General features: G+C 55.0%; 3 protein-coding genes and 1 pseudogene across 5 annotated transcripts; 2 read left to right on the forward strand and 2 right to left on the reverse strand.

The window, feature by feature from the left end:
* Nucleotides 1-16: 16 nt before the first annotated feature.
* Nucleotides 17-8,462, reverse strand: Stk19 (serine/threonine kinase 19). Of its 2 annotated transcripts, none has more exons than XM_036167491.1 (7): nucleotides 7,953-8,462; nucleotides 7,634-7,770; nucleotides 2,696-2,788; nucleotides 2,209-2,348; nucleotides 923-1,020; nucleotides 661-808; nucleotides 17-486 (listed from the first exon to the last, which is right to left on the reverse strand). In XM_036167491.1, exons 1-7 carry the CDS (start codon nucleotides 8,050-8,052, stop codon nucleotides 441-443), a joined length of 762 nt encoding a protein of 253 aa, XP_036023384.1. In that variant the 5' UTR covers nucleotides 8,053-8,462; the 3' UTR covers nucleotides 17-440. The 2 variants fall into 2 exon arrangements, with proteins under 2 accessions (XP_036023384.1, XP_036023383.1); XM_036167490.1 differs by having other exon boundaries at nucleotides 2,696-2,791; nucleotides 7,953-8,461.
* Nucleotides 3,754-4,623, forward strand: LOC118569785 (annotated as a pseudogene).
* Dxo (decapping exoribonuclease) lies at nucleotides 7,980-10,528 on the forward strand. 2 transcript variants are annotated; one of them, XM_036167485.1, is made up of 7 exons: nucleotides 7,980-8,397; nucleotides 8,745-9,103; nucleotides 9,249-9,484; nucleotides 9,568-9,787; nucleotides 9,881-10,016; nucleotides 10,132-10,226; nucleotides 10,310-10,528. In XM_036167485.1, exons 2-7 carry the CDS (start codon nucleotides 8,751-8,753, stop codon nucleotides 10,458-10,460), a joined length of 1,191 nt encoding a protein of 396 aa, XP_036023378.1. In that variant the 5' UTR covers nucleotides 7,980-8,397; nucleotides 8,745-8,750; the 3' UTR covers nucleotides 10,461-10,528. The 2 variants fall into 2 exon arrangements, with proteins under 2 accessions (XP_036023378.1, XP_036023377.1); XM_036167484.1 differs by lacking the exon at nucleotides 7,980-8,397 and adding an exon at nucleotides 8,537-8,642.
* On the reverse strand, nucleotides 10,477-21,826 carry Skiv2l (Ski2 like RNA helicase). The gene is made up of 28 exons (XM_036167479.1): nucleotides 21,723-21,826; nucleotides 21,535-21,638; nucleotides 19,552-19,661; nucleotides 19,338-19,455; nucleotides 19,131-19,245; nucleotides 18,968-19,042; nucleotides 18,678-18,731; nucleotides 18,418-18,599; nucleotides 18,157-18,285; nucleotides 17,793-17,938; nucleotides 17,332-17,478; nucleotides 17,137-17,221; nucleotides 16,929-17,035; nucleotides 16,404-16,550; nucleotides 16,239-16,335; nucleotides 15,879-16,091; nucleotides 15,671-15,781; nucleotides 14,261-14,491; nucleotides 13,583-13,720; nucleotides 12,933-13,070; nucleotides 12,704-12,808; nucleotides 12,268-12,418; nucleotides 12,071-12,197; nucleotides 11,690-11,900; nucleotides 11,447-11,557; nucleotides 11,150-11,368; nucleotides 10,887-11,027; nucleotides 10,477-10,801 (listed from the first exon to the last, which is right to left on the reverse strand). The coding sequence occupies exons 1-28, from the start codon at nucleotides 21,742-21,744 to the stop codon at nucleotides 10,601-10,603; spliced, it is 3,735 nt and encodes a 1,244-aa protein (XP_036023372.1). The 5' UTR covers nucleotides 21,745-21,826; the 3' UTR covers nucleotides 10,477-10,600.
* Between the last annotated feature and the right edge of the window lie 6 nt (nucleotides 21,827-21,832).

Here is a 21,832-nt window from a genome sequence, read left to right on the forward strand (position 1 = left end):
GGGTAGAAGCCAGAGCCATCTTTAGGGTGCAGCTACACGCGGCTCTCTACACACCCTCACCCCCACAAGGACAACTGTTCTCTCTCTGAACTATGACAAAACGTTCAGCCCTAACTGGCTTCACCCTGTCCACAGAGACACCTGCACACATGTCACACTAGACAAGGGAGACCAAGAAGACAGCACACTATTTTATTTGGCAATTTCAACCGGACGCGGAGGCAGAGCTTCCTGCTCCCTTCACCAGTATCCCCTTGGCACGGCTCCTGGCTCCCCAGCCACGGACGCACAGAGCTGCTGCGCACACAGCCCAGTTCAGGTCGGAGTCCCAGCTTGCAGCAGCGGAGCCTGGCGCCCATCCTGGTGACCTGCTCAGCCACCCCGGGGCAGCGCTTCCAGGAACCCCACTCAGTGAGCTGAAGAGTCCAAGAGCCGACTCCTCACGTATCCGGCAGGCGAAGGAGGGTTCCAGAACTGGTGGGAACACTGTGTAAGAGAAAGACAAGACTGGAGCCAAAGTATGACACTCGGAACTTAGTACAGTGTGCTCCTGAGTCCCGAAAAGATGAGAGGAACCGGGCCTCACTAGTGAATGAAGAATGACCGGGACACCCAACCTTGGGCCACTGCAATTTTCCTGAGACTCAGGACTAGACTCACCAGTCCACCAGCTGGGCTCCAATGAGGTCGTGCACATGGTAGGCAAGGCCGAGCCGCACTGCTGAAGGGGGTCTACGGCCCAGGAGCTCCGACAGGAGAAGCTCCCGGTACTTGGCCTTTCGTACCATGCTGAGTACAGCCTGGCGCCCTGGAGGAGAGGTGGCCCAGGGAAAGGAAGAGAGAGGTGAGTCAGACATGGAGACCTAAAGACCCACAAAGGGGGTTCTTGAGGTACTGAGGACTTGTGCAGCAGACACCATACCTTTAACAAAGCACTTAATGAATCTCCCAGCTCCAGGCACAGCCAGCCACCAGCTGCCAGCATCTCGGACGGTGAGGACTCCAGCATTCACCAGGTGCCTGCAGGTGGTGGAAGGAAGGCCAAGACGATGCAGCCAGCCTCTGAGAACTGCATCCCCAACCACTGACATGTGGACACTAAGTGTCCAGAAACAGGCAACCCAAGGCAGGGTCCACTTACCCTGCCGGCTCCACCATCCCTGCCTGAGCATCCCTCTGTATTTTCTTCTCTGTAAACTCGTGTGTGCGTGTGCGTGCATGTGTGGGGGAGGCCACAGGTTTGCATCAAGTATGTGCAATCACCCTCAACTTTTTTAAAACATTTTTGTTGTATGCATGCGGGTGTTTTGACTACATATATACCACATGCTCGCAGTGTCTATGGAGGCCAGAAGAGGGTATTAGATCCCCTGAGATTGGAGTTACAGATGGTTGTGAGCCACCATGTGGTTGCTGGGAATTGAACTCAGGACCTCTGGGAAAGCAGCCAGTGCTCTTAACCACTGAGCCATCTCTCCACCCCATTTCCCCTTTTATTTTTCTGAGACAGTGTCTCTCTATGTAGCCCTGGCTGTCCTGGAACTCTCTATGTTGAACAGGCTGAACTCAGAGATCCACCTGCCTCTGCTGGGATTAAAGGTGTGCGCCACCAGGCCTGGCTTGACCTTGTTTTGTTGAGATAGGGTCTCTCACTGAACCTGGAGCTCATTGGTTTGGCTACACTTTGCTGGCCAATGAGCTTCAGGGACCCCCTTGCCTCTGCACCTTCAGCACTGGGGTTCCTGACACCCGCACGCTGGGTCAGTTATGTGGTTGCGGGACTGGAGCTCACAGGTCCTCAGGCCTGCACAGCAGCACGCACCAAGCCAGCCCCGTTCCTCTGTGATAATTGCTTCTTGGTTAAACAGCTTCCTTGGGAGGCTTCCCTGACCACAGGCCCTGAGATGTGCCTGAGGAGGGAGGCACAAACTTTCCCCACACATCCCCAGGGAGATCAGTAAGTTAGGAAGCAGGAGGCCAGACTTAGGTATGGTGTCCCAGAATCCTTTTGTGCTGAGACCTTGATCAGTACTCCTGCTAGGGCTCAGTATCTGGAAGCCTCTAGCTCTGCCAACCTCCACTCCAAGGCCTGTCCTCCTGAAGTACACGTCACTAAACGGAAAAGGCAGCTCACTGAGAAGGAGAGAGACAGAGGGCAGAAGGAACGGAGCTGCAGAGGCCTGACCTATTGACCCCACCACGTCTCACGTGATCTCCGGATCCCTGAAGCCATACGTCTGTGTCATCTGGTCCTGCTGGAAACTAAGGTCCGCACAGGCTGGGAGCACCGAGGCCAGGAACTTCTGCACTGCCCCGGCACATGGCCGGCCATCGCAGGCCTTGAGGACCTGGAAGCAGAGTTGATGCCTGTGACCAGCGTGACCCCATCCTCCACTGAGGTCCTCTATCTACTTCATCCCCAGGACAGCATCTCTTTCTGACTCCTCTCCCCTGGGTCCTTCTACCTCTCAAACCCTTTCCCCTACTTCCTCCCCATACTTCCTTCTCTCCTTCCCCTATCCTACCACTTACCAGAGCTCTGTGCCTTGTTGATGAGATGTAGGCTAGAGATGATGGTCCTTTTGTTATTTTTATGCCCAACTTCCCTGCCCATCTCTCTCTCTCTCTCTCTCTCTCTCTCTCTCTCTCTCTCTCTCACACACACACACACACACACACACACACACACACATACTCTGGTCCTGTAGTCTTCAGTGAAGATAATTCCATGAGCGTCCAAGTCAAAGCCTAGCTGGATGACCTTGATCTCTCCCCGCTCTTGAAGCTCCTTCTGTCCCAGAGATGAGGGTGGAAAGAAAGACATGGTAAGACAAGCTGAGCACTGGGGCAGGGGGTCCGACTGCCAGTGTGTGCGTGTGTGTGTGTGTGTGTGTGTGTGTGTGTGGTGGGAATTGGACATTTACCATGAATGGAGACACTCAGGTGGACCATCCAGCAGCTTTTCCCAAATAGTCACCTACCTCTCACAAGTCAGCCTTATGAGTTGTCAAACAATCACTATAAACATTTTCTAAGACCTTATTGCTCACTACATTAAACAGTGCCTTTAATCCCAGCACTTGGAGGCAGAGGCAGGTGGACCTCTGTGAGTTTGAGGTCAGCCTGGTCTACAGAGTGAGTTCCAGGACAGCCAGGACTACAAAGTGAGACCTTGTCTCAAAACAACAACAAAAAGTTTTGCTTAGACATTAAAAAGTTCACAAGCTCACAGGAATTACCAGACAGGTATAGTAGGTGCAAGCAAAGATCAGAAAGAAAGGAAACACTGAGGGGCATTTGCCGGTCTGAGCAAAGCTGCCCAGCACATGCACAAAAATAACCTGGCACGCACAAAGCAAAGCTCAGAAGACATGCAACCAGGGGATTACCAAAAGGGCCATCCTTAATTATACTGCTATGTAGCAGGAATGTGTCTTCTCAAAGCACAGAGGGAGAGTATACTTACTATACTTCATGATGCTTTGGGCTGTCTGCTTTGTTTTGTTTTGGAAACACAGTTTCTCTATCACCCACCAGGATCCTTCTGACTCAGCCTTCTGAGGGCCAGAGTTACAGATCTGAACTACAGAACCTGGCTAATATTGCTGTGGATTATGCTCATTGTTAATACAAAACTGATTGGCTGATAGCAGGGCAAGAAGCGATTGGGTGAGATAGCCTGGAGCAGAGAGAATGATGGGAGGAAGAGGGGCAGAGTCAGGGAGAGGCCCGGGGAAGTAGGACATGTAGAAAATGAGGTAACAAGCCATGAGCCACATGGCAAAGCATAATAGAAATATGGGTTAATTTAAATGTAAGAGTTAGCTAGTAACAAGCCTGAGCTATCCAACAAGCATTTATAAGTAATAGAAGCCTCCCAGACAATTATTTAGGAAGCAGCTGCCAGGTATTTGGGAACAGGCAGGTAGGAGAGAAACATCCGATTACATAATATATAATTTATTAGGCATTTTAGAAAGAACTAAAAGAGAGGTGTTTTAAGGTTCTTGACATGAGTAAATGATAAATGGAAATACTCATTTTTCTAAACCTGGTGACTACACACTGAAAGAACATATGAAATCACCATGTCACACCCCACCCCAGCAAGACATACAACTGTGGTAAGTCCAAAAGACTATCTTACACATACGAAACCACCCTACCAACGCTAGCAGGACACTCAACTTTGTTAAGTATAAAAGACTGTCTTGGCCACTCTCCGAGCTTCATCACGCCGCCCAAGGATGACAGGAAGAAGAAAGATGCGGGGAGCCGGCCGGAAAGACAAAGCCCCAGGAAACCAGTCTGGTGGCAGGGCCACAAAGAAGAAGTGGTCCAAAGGCAGAGATCCGGACAAGCTCGACACTGGTCCTGTCTGACAAGGCTGCTAAGACAAACTCTGTAAGGAGGTTCCCAAGTACAAGCTCATCGCTCCAGCTGTGGCCAGGGCAGCCCTCCAGGAGCTACTCAGTAAGGACTTAGCAAGCTGGTTTCAAAGCCCAGAGCCCAAGTCATTTCTACCAGAAACACAAAGGTGGAGATGGCCCGGCTGCTGGCGAAGATGCTTGAACAGGTTCAATCCACTGTACGTTTGGAAAAATAAAACTTTATTAAATAAAAAAAAGACGATCTTATTTAAAATTAAAACAAAACAAAACAAAACCGATTATGCCACTAATGCTGAAACACGAAAGCCAGGCTGAGAAACTACTGGTAGGCAATGATAAAAAGACACAGCAAGCTTAGGGCTGGGGAGACGGATTAGCGGGTAAGGTAGCTGCTGCATATCCTGGGAACCTGAGTCCAGCCCCTGGGATCCACGTGGTGGGAGGAAAGAACTCAACCCCACAAGTTATCCTCTGACTTCCCCACATGCACCATGGCATACGCACACACAGACAAATGCACAATAAGTAAGAAAATAATTTGGAAATAGGATATCAGTATGTAGCCCAGGTTGGCCTCAAACCCAGAGATCCACCTACCTCTGCCTCCGGAGTGCTGGGATTAAAGACATATGCCACTACACATGGCCAAAAATAATTAAAATACAAAATAATCTTTAGGGAGGAAAAAGGGTGAAGGTTTAAACACATCCTAGCCAGTTATGGTGCTGTACACCTTTAATCCCAGCACTCGGGGAGAGGCAGGTGGATCTCTGAGTTCAAGGGTAACCTGGTCTACACAGTGAGTTCCAGGCCTTCCAGGGCTGCATAATGAGACTGTCTCAAAAACAAATCAAAATAAGAAGTCCCAGCAGAGAATTTAAAGTTGAGAAGTGGAGCTGGAGAGATGGCTCTGAGGTTAAGAGCACTGGCTGCTCTTCCAGAGGTCCTGAGTTCAATTCCCAGCAACCACATGGTGGCTCACAACCATCTGTAATGAGATCTGGCACCCCCTTCTGTATACATAATAAATCTTTAAAAAAAAAAAAAAAAACTGAGCAGTGAAGTCAGTGAATGAAGACCTCAGTGACTGTGTGGAATGCATTACTACAGTTGAATGAGATCTGTTAATCTGGGAAGATGCTCAGTGGATACTTTTTGCTGCTTTTGCAGAGCACCCAAGTTCAGTTACCATGTCTGGTGGCTCACAACCACCTGTAACAACTCCCCAGCTCCAGGGATCCAGTGCCCTCTTCTGGCCTCTGAGGGTGCACACACATGTACACACACACACACACACACACACACACAGCCACAAACAAATAAAATACATCTTTTTAAACAAATTACTAACCTAAGGGAGATTATAAACTGTTCAATACAATAATATGAGATCCAAAAATACTGACCACGGAAGTGCCTTTAGGGTTCAAAGAGAAGATCAACGTCTATTTGATTTGAGTTCCAGGGGAAAGCAACAAGAGATGATAAAGATAAAGAGTAAGAGCTGGTGCCAGGGTGAGCTGGTGAGATGACTCTGCCTGCTGACCGGAGTTTAACCCTCCCTTCCCCAGGGAGAATAGATTCCCTCTAGTTATCTTCTGACTTCCATGTATGCACACACAAAAATGTAAAAAAAAGAAAAATAAAAAGAGTCGATAACAAACCCAAAGAAAATCACAGGAGTATATGAATACAATTCTCATAAATACACAGAGCAAGGGAATAAATAATCAGTGAGGAATAGAGCATTTCAACTATAACCTCAGCTAGAGAGATTAGTAACTGAATAATTTTTTTTTCAAATACACACATATACAACATTTAGCAAACAGGCCCTCATGGGGTCATCATCATCTTGTGTGCACTCTCTGGCCACAAAGCCACACAAGCCAGAGATACAGTAAGAGCACAGTAACCGGAGTCTGGGGTGTGTGGCACAGCTCGTACCAACCCCAGACAAGGAGTCACAAACGAGGTAGGAAGACGTTTCTAACGAATCACTGATGAAAATATAATTTGAAAGCTTAGATGAAATTCACAAGTCAATCAAAAATACATTCGTTTCATAAGAATGAACAAATTGAAATAGGCTCATAACATGGAAACCTATAAAAGTGGATTAACTGCCGGGCGGTGGTGGCGCACGCCTGTAATCCCAGCACTCGGGAGGCAGAGGCAGGCGGATCTCTGTGAGTTCGAGGCCAGCCTGGGCTACCGAGCGAGATCCAGGAAAGGCGCAAAACTATACAGAGAAACCCTGTCTCGAAAAAGCAAAAACAAAGAAGAAAAAACCCTTCCCTCACTTCCCCTTCGAATGGCAATCTCCAAGCTGTGGTGGCTCAGGCTTTTAATCCCCGCACATGGAGAGGCAGAGACAGGCAGGTCTCTGTGTTCCAGGACAGCCAGTGTGAATATAAAAAAGGAACGGCAATCTCAAGTTTAGCTCAGAGACCGCCGTCCTGCTAGCTGTCATCAATAAATCTTTTAAATATGATTGGATTTGAGTCTGCAGTCTATTCCCAGGGGTCAGAAACCCCATAACAATGTACAGGCAAAGCTAAGCAGGAGGAAGCTGTGGAGGACACTGAGAAGGAAGTGTGGAGAGGAAGGGGGGGCAGCAGCAAGGCTTTCATGGTGTTTCCAACCTTTGACTCAGTGGTTTGTGAAGAGTTCCAATAAAACAGAAACTGAAATCTGTCCACTGGACTTCACTGGGGGGTGAATGTGACCCGTAAGCCTCGTCTCCAAGGATCCTGCGAAGCACTCCTTCACAGTCTAAACTGTGTACCTACGCACGGTGTGTTCGTGTCTGAAGAGAGACAGCCCTGGCTTCCATCACCTTCCAAACCTGGTTACAAGGTTACGGCGCTCCTCTGCTCTCCCTAAGGATCTCATTCCACCTCGTGACCTTGTGTAGGGAAGGGCCAGCTGTGTCCGACATGGATGTACCCATCAGCTCCAACTCGGCCACCCACTCAGTGCTTCCTTCCTCCATTCGATCCTCTAGTCACTAGTGGGTCCCTGGGACAATCGCTCCCTCCCTCCCTCCCTCTCCCCCCGGGGCCTTCAGTAGCGACCTCCAGCACACCTGTGCTCTCTAACCTTTAGCCTCCCCTGCCAGATGGGATCCGCCCGCAGGCCGGTCCACAGCGCCCGTGCTCCCACCCCTCCGCCGCGGCCTAACGCCTGCCGGGGCTGGGGGCCGGGAGGGGGCCGCTGGGGGTCTCCCGGGCGCTCCTCACCAGCTGCAGGTCGGCCACCGTCCTGTCCGGCAGGAGACTGTACACTTGGCTCCTCAGCGCGATGGGCGGCAGCGCGTCCTCGAACAGCCGCCGGGGGAACAGCTGGACCAGCTCCTGGACCGCCTCGCGCGCGGACCCTGCCGGGGAGCGCGGGGTCAGGTCGGTGCGGGGACCGCGGAGAGGCCGCGGGGTGGGATCGCACGCCCCGGCCCTCCGCCAGCCCGCTGCCCGGCAACCGGGTCGCCATGGTTACCTACCCTGGGTCCTCCTCCAAGGGTCGGTACCCTCGGGCCCTCCGCGCCCGGGTTGCCATGGTTACCTGCGCCCGCCCTCAGAGGATCCGCTCTCACGGGCCCCGGCGCCCGCCGCCGCTTCACTCCAAAGGCCTCGGACGCTAGGAGTTGTCTCTTGCGATTCATAGCCCGGGATTTCACGGTTCCGGGCAAGGGATCCCGAAGATAGGGTCTTCCGGCGCAGAATAATGACGACTAATGACGACAGGGCCGCTGGCGGGTCCTCCGAGTTTGATCACCAGGGCAGAGCCGGCCTCACTTCCGTCGCCCGCGCCGCTGCCGATTGGCTCCCGTCCCGAGCGCTCGCTTCGGGCGCGCGGCGTCCACCTAGGCCCGACTTCAGGTGCAGACCAGCCTCGCCGGCGCCCCTCCCGCCCCAGGGCGGCGATTGCGTCATCAGAAGCGGCGACTGCACATCTGCATCCCGCTCTGGCTTCTGACGTGCTGCCCTGACGCCATAGCTTTGAGAAGGTAACCAGATCTTCGCCCTGAGCCCAGGCTTTTTTGTTTGTTTTTTGTTTGTTTGTTTTTGTTTTTTCGAGACATCGTTTCTCTGCCTTGGCTGTCCTGGATCTTGCTCTGTAGTCCAGGCTGGCCTCGAACTCAGAGATCCGCCTGGCTCTGCCTCCCGAGTGCTGGGACGAAAGGTGTGTGCCACCTCCGCGCTGCTAAGCCCAAACTTGTTAACCTCGCCGCGATCGAGTGGCCGTGGATGGGTAAGAGGCGCTCAGCTCTCGAATGAGCAGGGGGAGTTGCTGCACAGCGCTGGGCTCACTCTGTCCTCGTCCACTCTAAAATGCAAACACTTTTCATCTCAGGACCTCATGGAGCCCAAAGGGACCAAGAGAAAAGCTGAGAAGCCAGAGGTGGCAGAGCCTTCGAACAAACTCCCGCATGCAGTGTCCTCCCTGCGCACAGAGCCCTCTCTGTACTCTGGACCCTTTCCCTTCTACCGGCGCCCTTCCGAATTGGGCTGCTTCTCCTTGGATGCACAACGCCAGTACCATGGAGATGCCCGAGCCCTCCGCTACTACAGCCCACCCCCCATCAACGGTCCAGGCCCGGACTTTGACCTCAGAGATGGATACCCTGATAGATACCAGCCCCGGGATGAGGAAGTCCAAGAGAGGTTGGACCATTTGCTACGCTGGGTTCTGGAACACCGACACCAGCTGGGGTGAGCGAGGCACAGCACACGAGCTGATCTGGAAACCCATTTTTTATCTCCTGAAGTCAGGAGAGCCGGATGACCTTTAGGGGGACTTTGGCTCAGCTGAACCAAAGCTTGGGTCAGACCATTAGCCCCAAACTCTGCCCCTCAGGGATCCAGGCTGGCTGGCAGGGGCCACAGTGACATGGCGAGGACACCTGACAAAACTGCTGATCACACCCTATGAACGGCAGGAGGGCTGGCAGCTGGCAGCCTCTCGGTTCCAAGGGACACTGTACCTGAGTGAGGTGGAGACCCCAGCTGCTCGGGCTCAGAGGCTTGCTAGGCCGCCCCTCCTCCGGGAGCTCATGTACATGGGCTACAAGTTTGAGCAGTACATGTGTGCAGGTGAGAGCTGTCACTGCTGTGTGGCCCCCTTCCCCTTCCTCAGAGGGCGAGAGCCCTTCCCTGCTGCTTCTCTCCTTGTACAGACAAACCTGGAGGCTCCCCAGACCCCTCTGGGGAGGTTAACACCAACGTGGCCTTCTGCTCTGTGCTACGCAGCCGCCTGGGAAACCACCCTCTGCTCTTCTCCGGGGAGGTGGACTGCGTAAACCCCCAGGCCCCATCCACACAGCCCCCCGCCTGCTATGTGGAGCTCAAGACCTCCAAGGAGATGCACAGCCCTGGCCAGTGGAGGAGCTTCTACAGGTTCGGGCCGGGGTAAACGGGAGAGCCGAGGATGGAAAAGCTGCTGCCTGGGGTGGGGTGGGGGTCCTGCTGACCCTTTGTCTCTCCCGCCAGACACAAGCTTCTGAAGTGGTGGGCGCAGTCCTTCCTCCCCGGGGTCCCACATGTTGTTGCTGGCTTCCGGAACCCAGAAGGTTTCGTCTGTTCCTTAAAGACCTTTCCTACCATGGAGATGTTTGAAAACGTCAGGGTAAGGCAGGGCATCACAGCTGCCACCGCCACTCCTGTACCAGGACCTCAGGGGTCCCTTTGCCATCTGCCGTCCCCTCCTCCCACCCCCAGTCTCCTGCCTCTTCTGTCCCCAGAATGACCGAGAAGGCTGGAGCCCCTCTGTATGCATGAACTTCTGTGCTGCCTTCCTCAGTTTTGCCCAGGGCACAGTTGTCCAGGATGACCCCAGGTGAGGACTTCTGGGCTGTGCACCACCTCTGGGCCTCAGCTCAGGCTCTGGCTTCACCCTCTTCCTCCTTCCTCCTCCTCCAGGCTTGTCCACCTCTTCTCCTGGGAACCTGGTGGCCCAGTCACAGTGTCTGTCCATCGGGATGAGCCCTATGCCTTCCTGCCCACATGGTATGTGGAGGCTATGACTCGAGACCCCCCATCACTCTCAAAGACTCCCTCCCCCAAGGACTGAGGCTTCAGAGGACACAGAGGCTTCTGGTCTGTCTATTCAGATAATAAAAGCGTGTTTCTAAGCAGGTCTCTTGCTGTGTCTGAACGGTCACTCTGCTCCATACTCCAAGCACTCTGGCTTGCTATTTTAGTGTCACACTTTTACTGGGTGTAGAGGCTGGCTGCGAAGACGATGTCCCGCCGTAGCAAGGTGGCCGCCGTCTCCATCTTGGCACCCAGCACAGGCTCCCCTACCAAACGGGCTGCTCCTCGGAGCGAGCGGCACATCTCAGCCAGGCGCTGGATGCAACGGACCACCAAGCCTTCAGGGGTCCCCGAGAGCCCTGCCAACTCGGAGAAGGGCTATGGGGAGAGCAGAGAGAAGACTGAATGTGCCAGGCCTGGGCAGCCTTTCCCAGCCAGCCACCTGGCAAACCCAGGTACTCACCATACCCCGAGCCCACTCATAGACAACCTCGACCAGCCCGAAATTCAGCTCTCCCACAAATTCTTCCACTGTCTGGTTCAGGCCACAGGCCACCTGAACCTCACCAATCCGCTTAGCCACAGCTCTGACACGTTCTATCCCCTGCAGAGAGTGAGGAGAGGTCAAGGCCTCCAGGACCAGGAAGGCCCTGACCAGGAAGAGGCATCTACCAGGACTGGGTAGAGGGTGAGGTGGGGACGCACAAAGAGTGGTGATGGCCCTACCTGTTTGAGGGTGCTTGGGAGCTGATCCCCGGGGTCGCCAGGGCTCTGGCAGACCAGGCCAGACAGCAGAGCTGCAATCTCCTCCGGTCTCAAGGTGCTCAGTGCATTATCAAACATGAGTTCAGTGAGGAGCAGCTCATGGCTGCTCATGGCACAGGCCACTCGTCCAGCCAGCTTCACTGTGCCTGCCTCATCCACATAGCCCAGGGTCCGGAGCACCTGCAAGAAAGGGGGAGGTTGGGAGCCTGACTGCCTGCAGGCCTCCCTGACCTCACACGCCCCGCCCTGCTCTCTTACCTCTACACGCTGGTGGTACTCGGGGAGCAGCGAGAGTGACTGGTCGGACAGGAGGAAGCGCAGCCTCTCCATTTCCTTCTGAATCTGCATTCGCTCCCGCAGCTTCAGGTACTAAAGAAAGCCACAGCGGGGACCATTAGCCCCACTCACCCTCAGCAGGGGTGCACTGGGCACAGGGCTGAGGGAGGAGTACCCAGGCTACAGGGCACCAGGGAGGAAAAGCTGCCGCTGCTTAGGCTCTACCTGGGCAGGGAACCGGGGGCTGTGCACACACTGAGCCCCCCGGATCAGCTCCTCCAGCTTCCGGGCCCGGAGCCCACCTTCTACCACTGACACATCCTTGAGCTGCAGGTCGTTGACAGGGTCAAGGGTTGGGGGTCCTGATGGATGGGCCTGAGCCAGACGCAGCAGCTCCTGAACTGCAGTGGTCACAGCTGCAAGGGGAGGGTCCTTCCTGAAGGGGGAGGGGAGCAGGTTTTGTGATCTGGACCAAGCATCGTCTTTGCTATAGGAGCCTCCCCTGGAGCTGAGGAGGTCCCTCAGATCCCCATTTCATGGTCTCTTGTACATGCACACCCACTGGTACATGCCCCTCCATGGAAAAAGGTTCCCCAAGTCTCTGACCTGAATTTTGGCTGCTGTCTCCTGCTGAAGTCCTCAGCGATCTTCTCCCCATTCACCCGGAGCACTTTGGTGGAGATGGCGGCCACATCTCCTGGCTGGAGCTTGACCACAGTGTGCTCACAGGGCCCTGGAAAGCGAATCAGGTCAGGCTTCGCCATGGCCCAGGCATCCTGTTTGCACCACCATCAGGAACTCACCTTCAGGCAGGAACAGCTTGAAGCCCACAAGGTCATCCGGATGGGGCACATCTGGAGTGGCTGACCCCTTGTCCCGTGGGTTCTCAGACACAACAGGCTTATCACATAAGACCAGTGTTGTAAATACTCTGCTGGTGGAGTTTGAGGAGACCTATGGGAGGCGTGCACACCAAATGTGGACATGGTATGCCCACCCTGGGCAGGGGTTGGGACCCCCTCCCCCACAGAGCCCTTGAACTGTGGAGGGGTGGGTGGTCAAGCCAAGTAACTAGGGGAGCTTCTTGGGGGCCAGGCACGGAGACAGGCACAAAGTGGCAACAGGAGTGAAGATGAGCGCACCAGAGTCACGACGTGCCCGCCACGGGGGACAGTGCCAAGCCCCCCCCCCCCCCCCCCCCCCCCCCCGTTCTCGGGGGGGAGGACCTCTTGTGCTCACCTGCAGGATCACACCTAAGGCATTGTGGTGCTCCTCGTTCCTCACGACCACCACCCTTCCCGTCGACAGAGATTTCAGCCCGTTCACAGACTCCACGATGTGTCTCTGGACACCAGGACAGGCACAAGGGGACATGGGAAGGCGGGGACCAGGACACTGGGACTAAGTTTAGGAGCACCAGTGTGAGCCGCTGTCCCTCTTACATCTCCCAAAATGCCCACCTCCTCACCTGGATCATGTTCCGGGTCTCTGTCAGCTCCTCCCCCCAGCTGTAATATTCAGGCAGGTCGGCCAGTTGGCCAGTCACGTCAGGCTCCTCCAAGGCCCCCAGCCTCTTGGTGAGTTCAGCCAGAGCCTGCTCATGGGCCTGAGTAGAAGGGGAGGTTGTAAATAGTCTGCAAAGCCCAGCCCTCTCTACTCCTACCCACCCCACTGGCCATCCAGCCCACTGGCCATCCACCCCACTGGCCATCCAGCCCACTGGCTATACCCACCCCACTGGCCATACCCACTCCACTGGCCATACCCACTCCACTGGCCATCCACCCCACTGGCCATACCCCCCCCCACTGGCCATCCACCCCACTGGCCATACCCACCCCACTGGCCATCCACCCCACTGGCCATCCACCCCACTGGCCATACCCACTCCACTGGCCATACCCCCCCCACTGGCCATCCAGCCCACGGGCCATACCCACCCCACTGGCCATACCCACCCCACTGGCCATACCCACCCCACTGGCCATACAGCCCACTGGCCATACCCACCCCTTCCTGGCCATACCCACCCCACTGGCCATACCCACCCCACTGGCCATCCACCCCTTCCTGGCCAGCTCTGACCTGCTTGCTAGGCTGGCTGCCTGACCTCCTCACCTTGCTGTCCTTGCGGGACGGGAACTCTGAGAAGCTCCTCTTCATCATGTCCTCCACCCTGAGGGCATCCACCCGCAGCAGGTTGAGGATCATGGTGTATGTGAGGCGGAACTGGGACTGAAGCTGGGACGGCTTCCCCTGGAGCCAGAGAGCCAGTGAGCCCAAGTGAGCCCTGCGCACCCCAGCCAATGGGACGGCTTCCCCTGGAGCCAGAGTCAGTGAGACCTGCGCACCCCAGCCATCTTCTGCACCCATGAGGCCTCAGACCAACCCCCTGGTCACCTCCTCAGTAACATAGGGGACAAAATGAAAGACAGACTCCCAAAGGCCCCCACTGGGCACCACACCCAGAGTGCAGTAAAGCAAGAGGAAGTGGGGGCCTCCTTGGACTTGATCACTTTTTTTCATTTTTGGTTTTTCAAGACAGGGTTTCTCTGTGTAGCCCTGGTTGTCCTGGGGCTTGCTCTGTAGACCAGGCTGGCCTCAACTCAAGAGATCCTCCTGCCTCTGCCTCCCAGTGCTGGGACTGAAGGTGTATGCCACCACCGCCCAGCTAGACTTGCTCACTTTTAACTTGACTTCTCCCAGAACAATGAAACCATCAGAAGAGGAGAGTGTTGGGCTAACAGATTTGGTGCTGGAGCTGCACCCAGCTGGGCTTCCCATCACTCTACTCACCATCATCATGCGGTGTAGATCTGCCATCTCAGGCACTCGGCCCTTACAGAGCAGGATGACAGTGCCTGTGGGGTCCAGGCCCCTCCGGCCTGCCCGGCCTGCCATCTGTACATACTCCCCAGGCAGCAGGTCCCGGAAGGTAGAGCCATCGTGTTTGCGCATGGAGTCAAACACCACCGTCCTCGCTGGCATGTTTACCCCCATGGCAAAGGTCTCAGTGGCAAACAAGACCTGGGACAGAGCGGGAGACTGGATCAGCAAAAAGGTCCTGTCTATGCCCAGCTCTGGCAGCGCTCACCCTGCCTTGGAGCCTGGTCTCACTTCCCTGTCTATAGGTTGTCATTTACCTCTCCAGGAAGACCCACAGAGCAGGCATTTTCCCTCTTTCTGCTTAGGGAATTACCTAGTTTTTACTCTAGCTCCCACCCCTCCATCCCCAGCGGAACTGTGCTTAGCCAGCAGCTTTTTTTTTTTTTTTTTTTTTTTTTTGGTTTTTCAAGACAGGGTTTCTCTGTAGCTTTGGAGGCTGTCCTGGAACTCACTTTGTAGACCAGGCTGGCCCTCGAACTCACAGAGATCCGCCTGCCTCTGCCTCCTGAGTGCCGGGATTCCAGGCATCCGCCACCACCGCACAGCTACCAGCATCTTTTTGTGTGAACACTACTGCAGGATATTTTGCTTTGTGCTTGTGCAATTTAGCTCACACAAATGCAGCTATACATCTGATTGTTTTCTGCTTTCCACATCCATCCATGTTCTTGTAGTTTTATCAGGCACTGCTTGTGACTGGGGTAGGTGATACGTCTCTATGGGGGACACCCCTACATTTACCTAGCCACTGTCCCAGTGAAGGGCACTCTGTTTCTCAGCCAGCCTTTCAGTCCTGGTCCCCAGAAGCACAAGCCTGAGATCTGAGCCCTGCCTGTCGTCATACACAGGACCATAGAGAACAAAGCAAATGTGTATGTTCCCTCATAGACCAAGGTAAAATTTCCTGCCATAAATACCCAAGAATGACTCTTAGTGTCAAAAAGTATACTATATTTAATTTGCTTAAACAGCGCCAAGACAGAAAAACAACAGCAGCAGTTAGATGGCAAACAAGGGCAGACTGGTAACAGCCTGCATCTCTGGCCACACATGCAGTTAGCGAGCCTCCTGAATGCAGCTGCCGCCCTCACCATTGCACAGCTGGGTTCCCTGAAAGCGGCTCTCTAACTATTAGCGACTCTTCCCGGGACCACTTACGATGTACCGTATACATCCCCATTTACAGTTAAGGTGCGAAACCTAGCGTTCAGATGGGTTATGAAGCTGGAATTCAAACCTAGGTAGCCTGGATCCAGAGCCCAGGTTCTTAACCACCGCACTGTCCTACCTAAGCCTGGCCCCTCTCACCCACCTGCTCACCTTGACCAGCCCTCGGCTGAACAGCATCTCCACTATCTCCTTAAGGATGGGCAGGATGCCACTGTGGTGCACACCCAGGCCCCGGCGAAGGAGCTCTGACATGTGCAGGACCTGCAGGGAGAGGGAGGAGGAGAAGGTGTGGAAGGGGCCCCTCGGCAGGGGCAGGTCTCAGATTACCACATCCCCACCGGGATCTACAGGGACACACCTGGGGTAGCTGTCGGTCAGAGCCTCGCAGCCGTGCAAGGCAGCGCTGCAGAAAGAGGTGGATCTCACTCTTCTCAGAGCTTGTTGTGAGATCAAGAGAGGTGAGGCCTGACGCCTGCTCATCACAGCGGCCTCGGGAAAAGGTGAACACAACCACAGGCAGCTGAGCCCGGGCCCGGAGGGAAGCCAGCAAGGACAGGTACACCCCACGGTCCTGAGGTTACGTGGAGGTGGGAGAGTCACGTTGAAGTCGGTTTACACAGAGCAGGACACAGACAGCAAGTCCACTCCCCGCAGGGACTGGGGCTGAAAGGGTAGCTGAAATGCAGGCTTTGGCAGCCATGACTGCCGCCAGCCTCACCTGTGCGGGGCCCCCCTGGTGCGTGGGCTGCTTGGCCCCAAAGGTCTGGGCATGCTTGCTCATTCTCTCCTTCTTGGCCTCCACTGCAGCATAGTACCTGAGCACAGGGCGAGGTGGCGTGAGGCCCAGCACAGGCCCAGCCGTGACACCCAGCCCTGGACCTACCCCTTGGTGTGGAAGGCCCCTCGGGAGTCCAGCAGCAGGAAGAGCTCCCCCTGCGTCTTGGGGCTGTTTCCTGTGAAGAGGTAGTGTTCCAGGGGGACAGGCCGGGCAACCGTGCTTATCACGTAGATCTGCCGCCGCTTCAGCCGCCTGGAGGGAGGAGAGGGCAGCAGGTCAGAGAAGGCACGGGAAGGAACCCTGTCTTCCAGTTCTTTCTGGGGCCTAGATGGGAGGCCACTAGCCACACCTTCACCTCTACCTCAGCTCCCACCGGTTCAAAGACTCCACTTCTTCCCTATCCCATCCTCACTTAGGACCACGGAGTGTGCCTGTCCAGACAAATGGCTCCCACCATCCCATCTCAGCATGCAAAATTGTCGGGGGGGGGGGGGGGGGGGGGAGGATTCAGCCGTCACCCAGGTGCGGCTGTTTCCCAGCTCCATACCCTGACCCCTCTCCTCATTGTAGTGGCCTGAGCTCCCTAACCCAGGAACATCTTCACTCAGGCACCCAGGACACACATCTCACCCAATCCAGTCAGCAAACTCCAGGGCATTGGGGACGGTGGCACTCAGAAGGATGATGGAGACATGGTCAGGGAGCATGATGAGCACCTCCTCCCACACGACCCCTCTCTGAACACACATCGAGGAGACAGGTCAGTCAGGGAGCAGAAGACAGTAAGGTCCTCAGGGTGTGGGACAGGGCTGTGTGACAAGGCCCACCCACCACTCACCTCAGCATCATTTATATAGTGGACTTCATCAAAGATGACCCACTCCAGGTCCCGGATGACGTCTGAGCCACTGTACAGCATGGAGCTGGGGAGCAGCAGCATGGAGCTGACCCCTCAACAGCTCCATCTCTTCCCTGCTTCTGCAGGGATGCTCACCCCCCACCCAAATCCCACTTGGGAGAGCCCTCTTCTCACCGAAGGATCTCGGTGGTCATGATGAGGCAGGAGGCCTCTGGGTGCAGCTGTACATCCCCTGTGAGCAGCCCCACGTCCCCAAATGTGTTTCGGAAGTCCCGAAACTTCTGGTTGCTCAGGGCTTTGATAGGAGAAGTGTAAATGGTACTAGAAAGAGGGTATGAATCAGTCAGTCTTTCTCACAGACTCACAGCGGGGTGCCCTGCCTTCCAGCTGGGGTCCTCCCTCACACTACCAACCCTCAAAGCCTCCTGCACGATGCCCCCTTTCCTAAGCCAGCCCAGGTCATCTTTCTGCCCAGAGCTCTTCTAGACCTTTTCATTCCTCTCTGAATCCCACCTCAGTCTCTCTCCTGAACCTCATATCTAGAGGATAAGGAGGAGGCAGGGGAGGGGAGGTCCAGAAGGACGCAGGAGAAGGGAGGGCAGGCTGGAGAGGGCAGGCTGGGGAGGTGTGTGTACCGCGTCATGTGTTTCTGGGCCAAGGCAATGGCGTACTCAGCCACCACTGTCTTCCCGGCAGATGTGTGAGCCGCAACGAAGACAGAGTCATGCTGCTCCAGATGCAGGATGGCCTGCTTCTGAAATACATCTGGCTCAAACGCCCACTGTGTGAGAGAAATGCACAGGGCTGCAGGGATAGAGCCTCTCTGCCTCCTCACGGGCATGCAGGGCAAAGAAGAGAAGGCCAGTATAGGCTGGGACCAAGGAGCAAGACCAGCCCAGAGGTATGTGGGCCGTGGTGAAGAGAGAGGACAAGGCTGGGCTGAGGGGCAGGGCCAGGGTCTGGTCTACCAAGAGGCGGGGTAAGGCCTGGGCACGGTACCTGGAAGGCAGGCTGAGGAATGAGACGGTAAAAATCACCCACAGGGGACGTGACATCCACAGGTACAGCCCACTGTTCCTGAGGGGGAGGCTTGGGAGGCTCCAGGGGGGATACAATTGTGGATGCTTCCTGGAAAAGTCAGACAGGAGAGATGAAAGTCTGGCCAGAGAACTCTTGATCGCCACTCCTCCCCGAGACACCTCACTGCTACCCTCAACCCCAACCCCTTCTTGCTTGCCTCCACCCCTGGTGGCGTCTAACCTGCAACACTAGATCCTCCAAACTGCTTGCTCGGACCAGGGGAGTGCTGCAGGGAGAGGCCAAAGCGGTGTCCGCCCCAGGGCCTCCTGAGGCCTCACTCTCATCCTCGTCACCTCCACTCAGATCCAGAGGCTCCAGCAGACAGCTGAGGCTGAGCAAACCCGGCACAGGAGCTTGGTGATCTGAGGAACAGCAGCCACCTTGTCACGTGCCCACGTCTGTGGGAGCAGGGCATCCCTACAAATCCTTATCAGACTCACCCTTGGGGCCAAAATCCACCCCTTTCTTGAAGCCAGGTGGGACAGTGAGAAGATCTGCAAGAAGAGAACAGAGAGGCAGCGTCAGCCACCACCAGCTGTTTTGGAAACTACACATCATATGACATTCACAGTGCTCTGCTCGAGGGCGCGGCAGCTGTGGCCATTTTTAAAGAGCTAGAGAGAACTCCTTTTCCCTCGCGGGTGAGAAGGATCCCTTTCCATAGTCTGTGGGAGTACAGGACAGCTAGAAGCAGCCTGCTGGGCCCTCCTCAGACACAGGACCACTTCACCTTTCTCGAAGTCTATCTCCTCCTCGGGTTCCTCCCGAGTGCTCAGATCTGTTATGGTGGGCTCGTCCATCCCACCTGGGGAAACATGAGAATTCAGCATCAGCAGGGACCCTTCCCCTAGACACCAAGACCCTCTCTTCTGCCACCATCATGTACAACTTACCTGGCCAGAAAGGATACTGTGTCGGGTTGCCCCACAGTGACTGGGAGGCCGGCCCCGGAGGCCGGCGCAGGGACAAGGAGGTAGTGGCTGACAGGTTTGTGTTCTCTAGCAAGACCTGAGACCAGAAAGAGGTTGGAGTCCCAGTGAGACCGAGCCTGCTCTGACCTGTTCTCCCAATTCTGTGTCTTGTGGTCTCTGACCTCTTACCTCCTTGTAGCCCAGGATCTGGCCTGTGGTTGGGTGTCTCTGGGCCTGAAGGTCGGACGGGACGGGAGCCCCAAGAGCAGCCAGGAGAGACCAGGGATCCCTCTTCCTCTGCCATTTTCTGGAGAGAAGCAGAGGAGTTTTGGAGTCAGCTTTGTCCCGTCCCTGCTTCCTCCGGTTGGCCCATCACCCTATTGGGCACCCCCAGACTTCTCACCGAGCTGAGTGCTCCACACCATGCAGAGGGAGCCAGGCGGGAGAAGAAAGAAAGAGCTGCTCAGCTTCTTGCTGTAGATCTGGGGCGCAGGGAGGGAGGCCATGGGGAAGCTGGGACAAGGGCAAGATGGGAAGCACTGAGTTAGAAGAGGGTGGGGGCACACAACAGAGGCCATGGGATTTGTGTCCAGATCCAATGGTAGGTGTCTCCAACAGAAGCTGAGGCAATCAGATGAGCAAAGCCCAAAGGCTAAGCAAAACCCACCTGCAGCTGAAGGACACTAACCACAGCAAACTGGATTTCGGATGCATAGAGGCCAGACACAATAATTTGCACTTTTTTTTTTTTTTTTTTTTGGTTTTTTGTTTGTTTTTTTGAGACAACCCTGTGTAGCTTTGGAGCCTGTCCTGGAACTCACTCTGTAGCCCAGGCTGGCCTTGAACTCACAGAGATTCACCTGCCTCTGCCTCCCCAGTGCTGGGATTAAAGGTGTGCGCTACCACCGCCTGACAATTTGCATTGTTTTAAAACTAGGTTTCATGTCACCCAGGCTTGCCTCCAACTTGATATATATGTATATCAGAGAATGACCTTGAACTAGGGGCTGACAAGCCTGTGGTACCACACTTGAATGTAGCACAGATTCTAATTGGTCTTTGTTTGTTTGTTTGTTTGTTTTTATTAAGTTTTTCCAGACAGGGTTTCTCTGTGTAGCTTTGGGCCTTTCCTAGAACTCACTCTGTAGCCCAGGCTGGCCTCAAACTCACAGAGATCTGCCTGCCTCTGCCTCCCGAGTGCTGGGATTAAAGGCGTGCGCCACCACTGCCTGGCTCTAATTGGTCTTATTAAAAACCCAGAGCCACTATCCAGGCAAATGCTGAAAGATCACAGAGAACCAGAGCAACCAGCCACTAGAGAGATTTCTTACCTCTACCTAATCCTCAGACCCAATGGGCCTGAGCTCCTGTCTCCTCCCGACTTATATTCCTCTCTCCGCCCAGCCATATCACTTGCTCTCTCCACCTTCCCAGTGCTGGGGTTAAAGGTGCCTCTATGGTTAACTAGTGGCTTGGCTCTGATCTCCAGGCAAGCTTTATTTGTCAGAACACAAACAAAATATCACCACACTTCAGTGTCATGCGGAGCTGGGGCTCAAACCCAGGTCTTTGTGTATGGTAGGCAGGCACTCTACCCACTGAGCTACATACTCAGCTGGGAAACTGCGTCTTAGAATCACTTAGTAGTAGTGATAATATCATGCCAAGCACGTGTGGCACCCGGAGGACATCTTTGTGGAGTTGGTTCTCACCCTCCCCTCTCACATGTGTTTCCTCAGAGTAAGAGCTTCATCAGCTAAGCCAGGGATTCTCACCCTTCCTAACCAGAAACTATTTTGTTACTACTTCATAAGTGTAACGTTGCTATTGTTATGAATTGCTATTGATATGAATCGTAAAGTAAATATTTGATATGCAGCATATCTGATATTCAACCTCTGCGAAAGAGTCATTCCCCCACCAAAGGGGTCGAGACGCACAGGTTGAGAACATCTGGGTTAAGCTTTCTTTTTTTTTTTTTTGGAGATAAGGTCTCCCTATGTAGCCCGGGCTGGCTGACCTGGAACTTGATAGGTAGACTTAACTGGCCTCCAACTCAAAAGATCTGCCTGCCTCTGCCGGGGTTAAAGGCGTGAGCCACACGCGGCTTCCGATTCAGGAGTTTAAAAGCCAGGTCTCCCCAAGTGCCCTGAGGCGTGCGTGCGTGCGTGCGTGCGTGCGTGCGTGTGTGCAGGGCGGTCCCGGGAGCTAGCGTCTCCAGCACTGCGGGTTCTGGCCCCCTGGAGCGCCAGGAGGCTGGGAACTGTCCAGCATCAGCGGGGGCCCAGGCCACAGCGTCTGGCACAGGAGAGGCGTGGTCAAACTCTCCCGCTGTGACCAGGGGCGGCCAAGGTGAGAGCCCAAAACAAGAGAAGCAGTCACTCACGGTGCTCTCCGGAGCCCCGGGCACGTTCAGCAGCTCCCAGCGCCCAGTGCACCCCACTTCCAGAGCTCGAAGGGGCAGGTTCAGGGGGTCTGGGGGAGGCAGCACTGCGGGGGAGGTCACAGGTCAGAGGTCAGAAGTCGCTCCCATCATCTCCTATTCCCCTCCCTCCCTCCCTCCCTCCCCCTCACCGAGCCGCTCAGTCTCCATCATCTTGAAGCCCCGGCAGCTGTCGCGCAGCCCGGAAACTCAGAGCAGCCGCGGCGTTGGCCCCGCCCCGGGGTGGGCGGAGACAAGAGAT

This window comes from Onychomys torridus, chromosome 18 (assembly GCF_903995425.1).
Source record: "Onychomys torridus chromosome 18, mOncTor1.1, whole genome shotgun sequence".
Lineage (NCBI taxonomy): Eukaryota > Metazoa > Chordata > Mammalia > Rodentia > Cricetidae > Onychomys > Onychomys torridus.

Coding starts and splice junctions, on each gene's coding strand:
- Stk19 (XM_036167490.1), bottom strand. CDS start 8,052: ATGAATCGCAAGAGACAACTCCTAGCGTCCGAGGCCTTTGGAGTGAAG. Junction 2,792..7,633: donor CGGTGGCCGACCTGCAGCTG/GTGAGGAGCGCC, acceptor TCTCTGGGACAG/AAGGAGCTTCAAGAGCGGGG. Junction 809..922: donor CATTAAGTGCTTTGTTAAAG/GTATGGTGTCTG, acceptor CCTCTCCTCCAG/GGCGCCAGGCTGTACTCAGC.
- Dxo (XM_036167485.1), top strand. CDS start 8,751: ATGGAGCCCAAAGGGACCAAGAGAAAAGCTGAGAAGCCAGAGGTGGCA. Junction 10,017..10,131: donor AGATGTTTGAAAACGTCAGG/GTAAGGCAGGGC, acceptor TTCTGTCCCCAG/AATGACCGAGAAGGCTGGAG. Junction 10,227..10,309: donor GTTGTCCAGGATGACCCCAG/GTGAGGACTTCT, acceptor CTCCTCCTCCAG/GCTTGTCCACCTCTTCTCCT.
- Skiv2l (XM_036167479.1), bottom strand. CDS start 21,744: ATGATGGAGACTGAGCGGCTCG. Junction 17,939..18,156: donor TTCCTCAGCCTGCCTTCCAG/GTACCGTGCCCA, acceptor TCTCTCACACAG/TGGGCGTTTGAGCCAGATGT. Junction 12,198..12,267: donor CAAGCTGTTCCTGCCTGAAG/GTGAGTTCCTGA, acceptor TTCGCTTTCCAG/GGCCCTGTGAGCACACTGTG.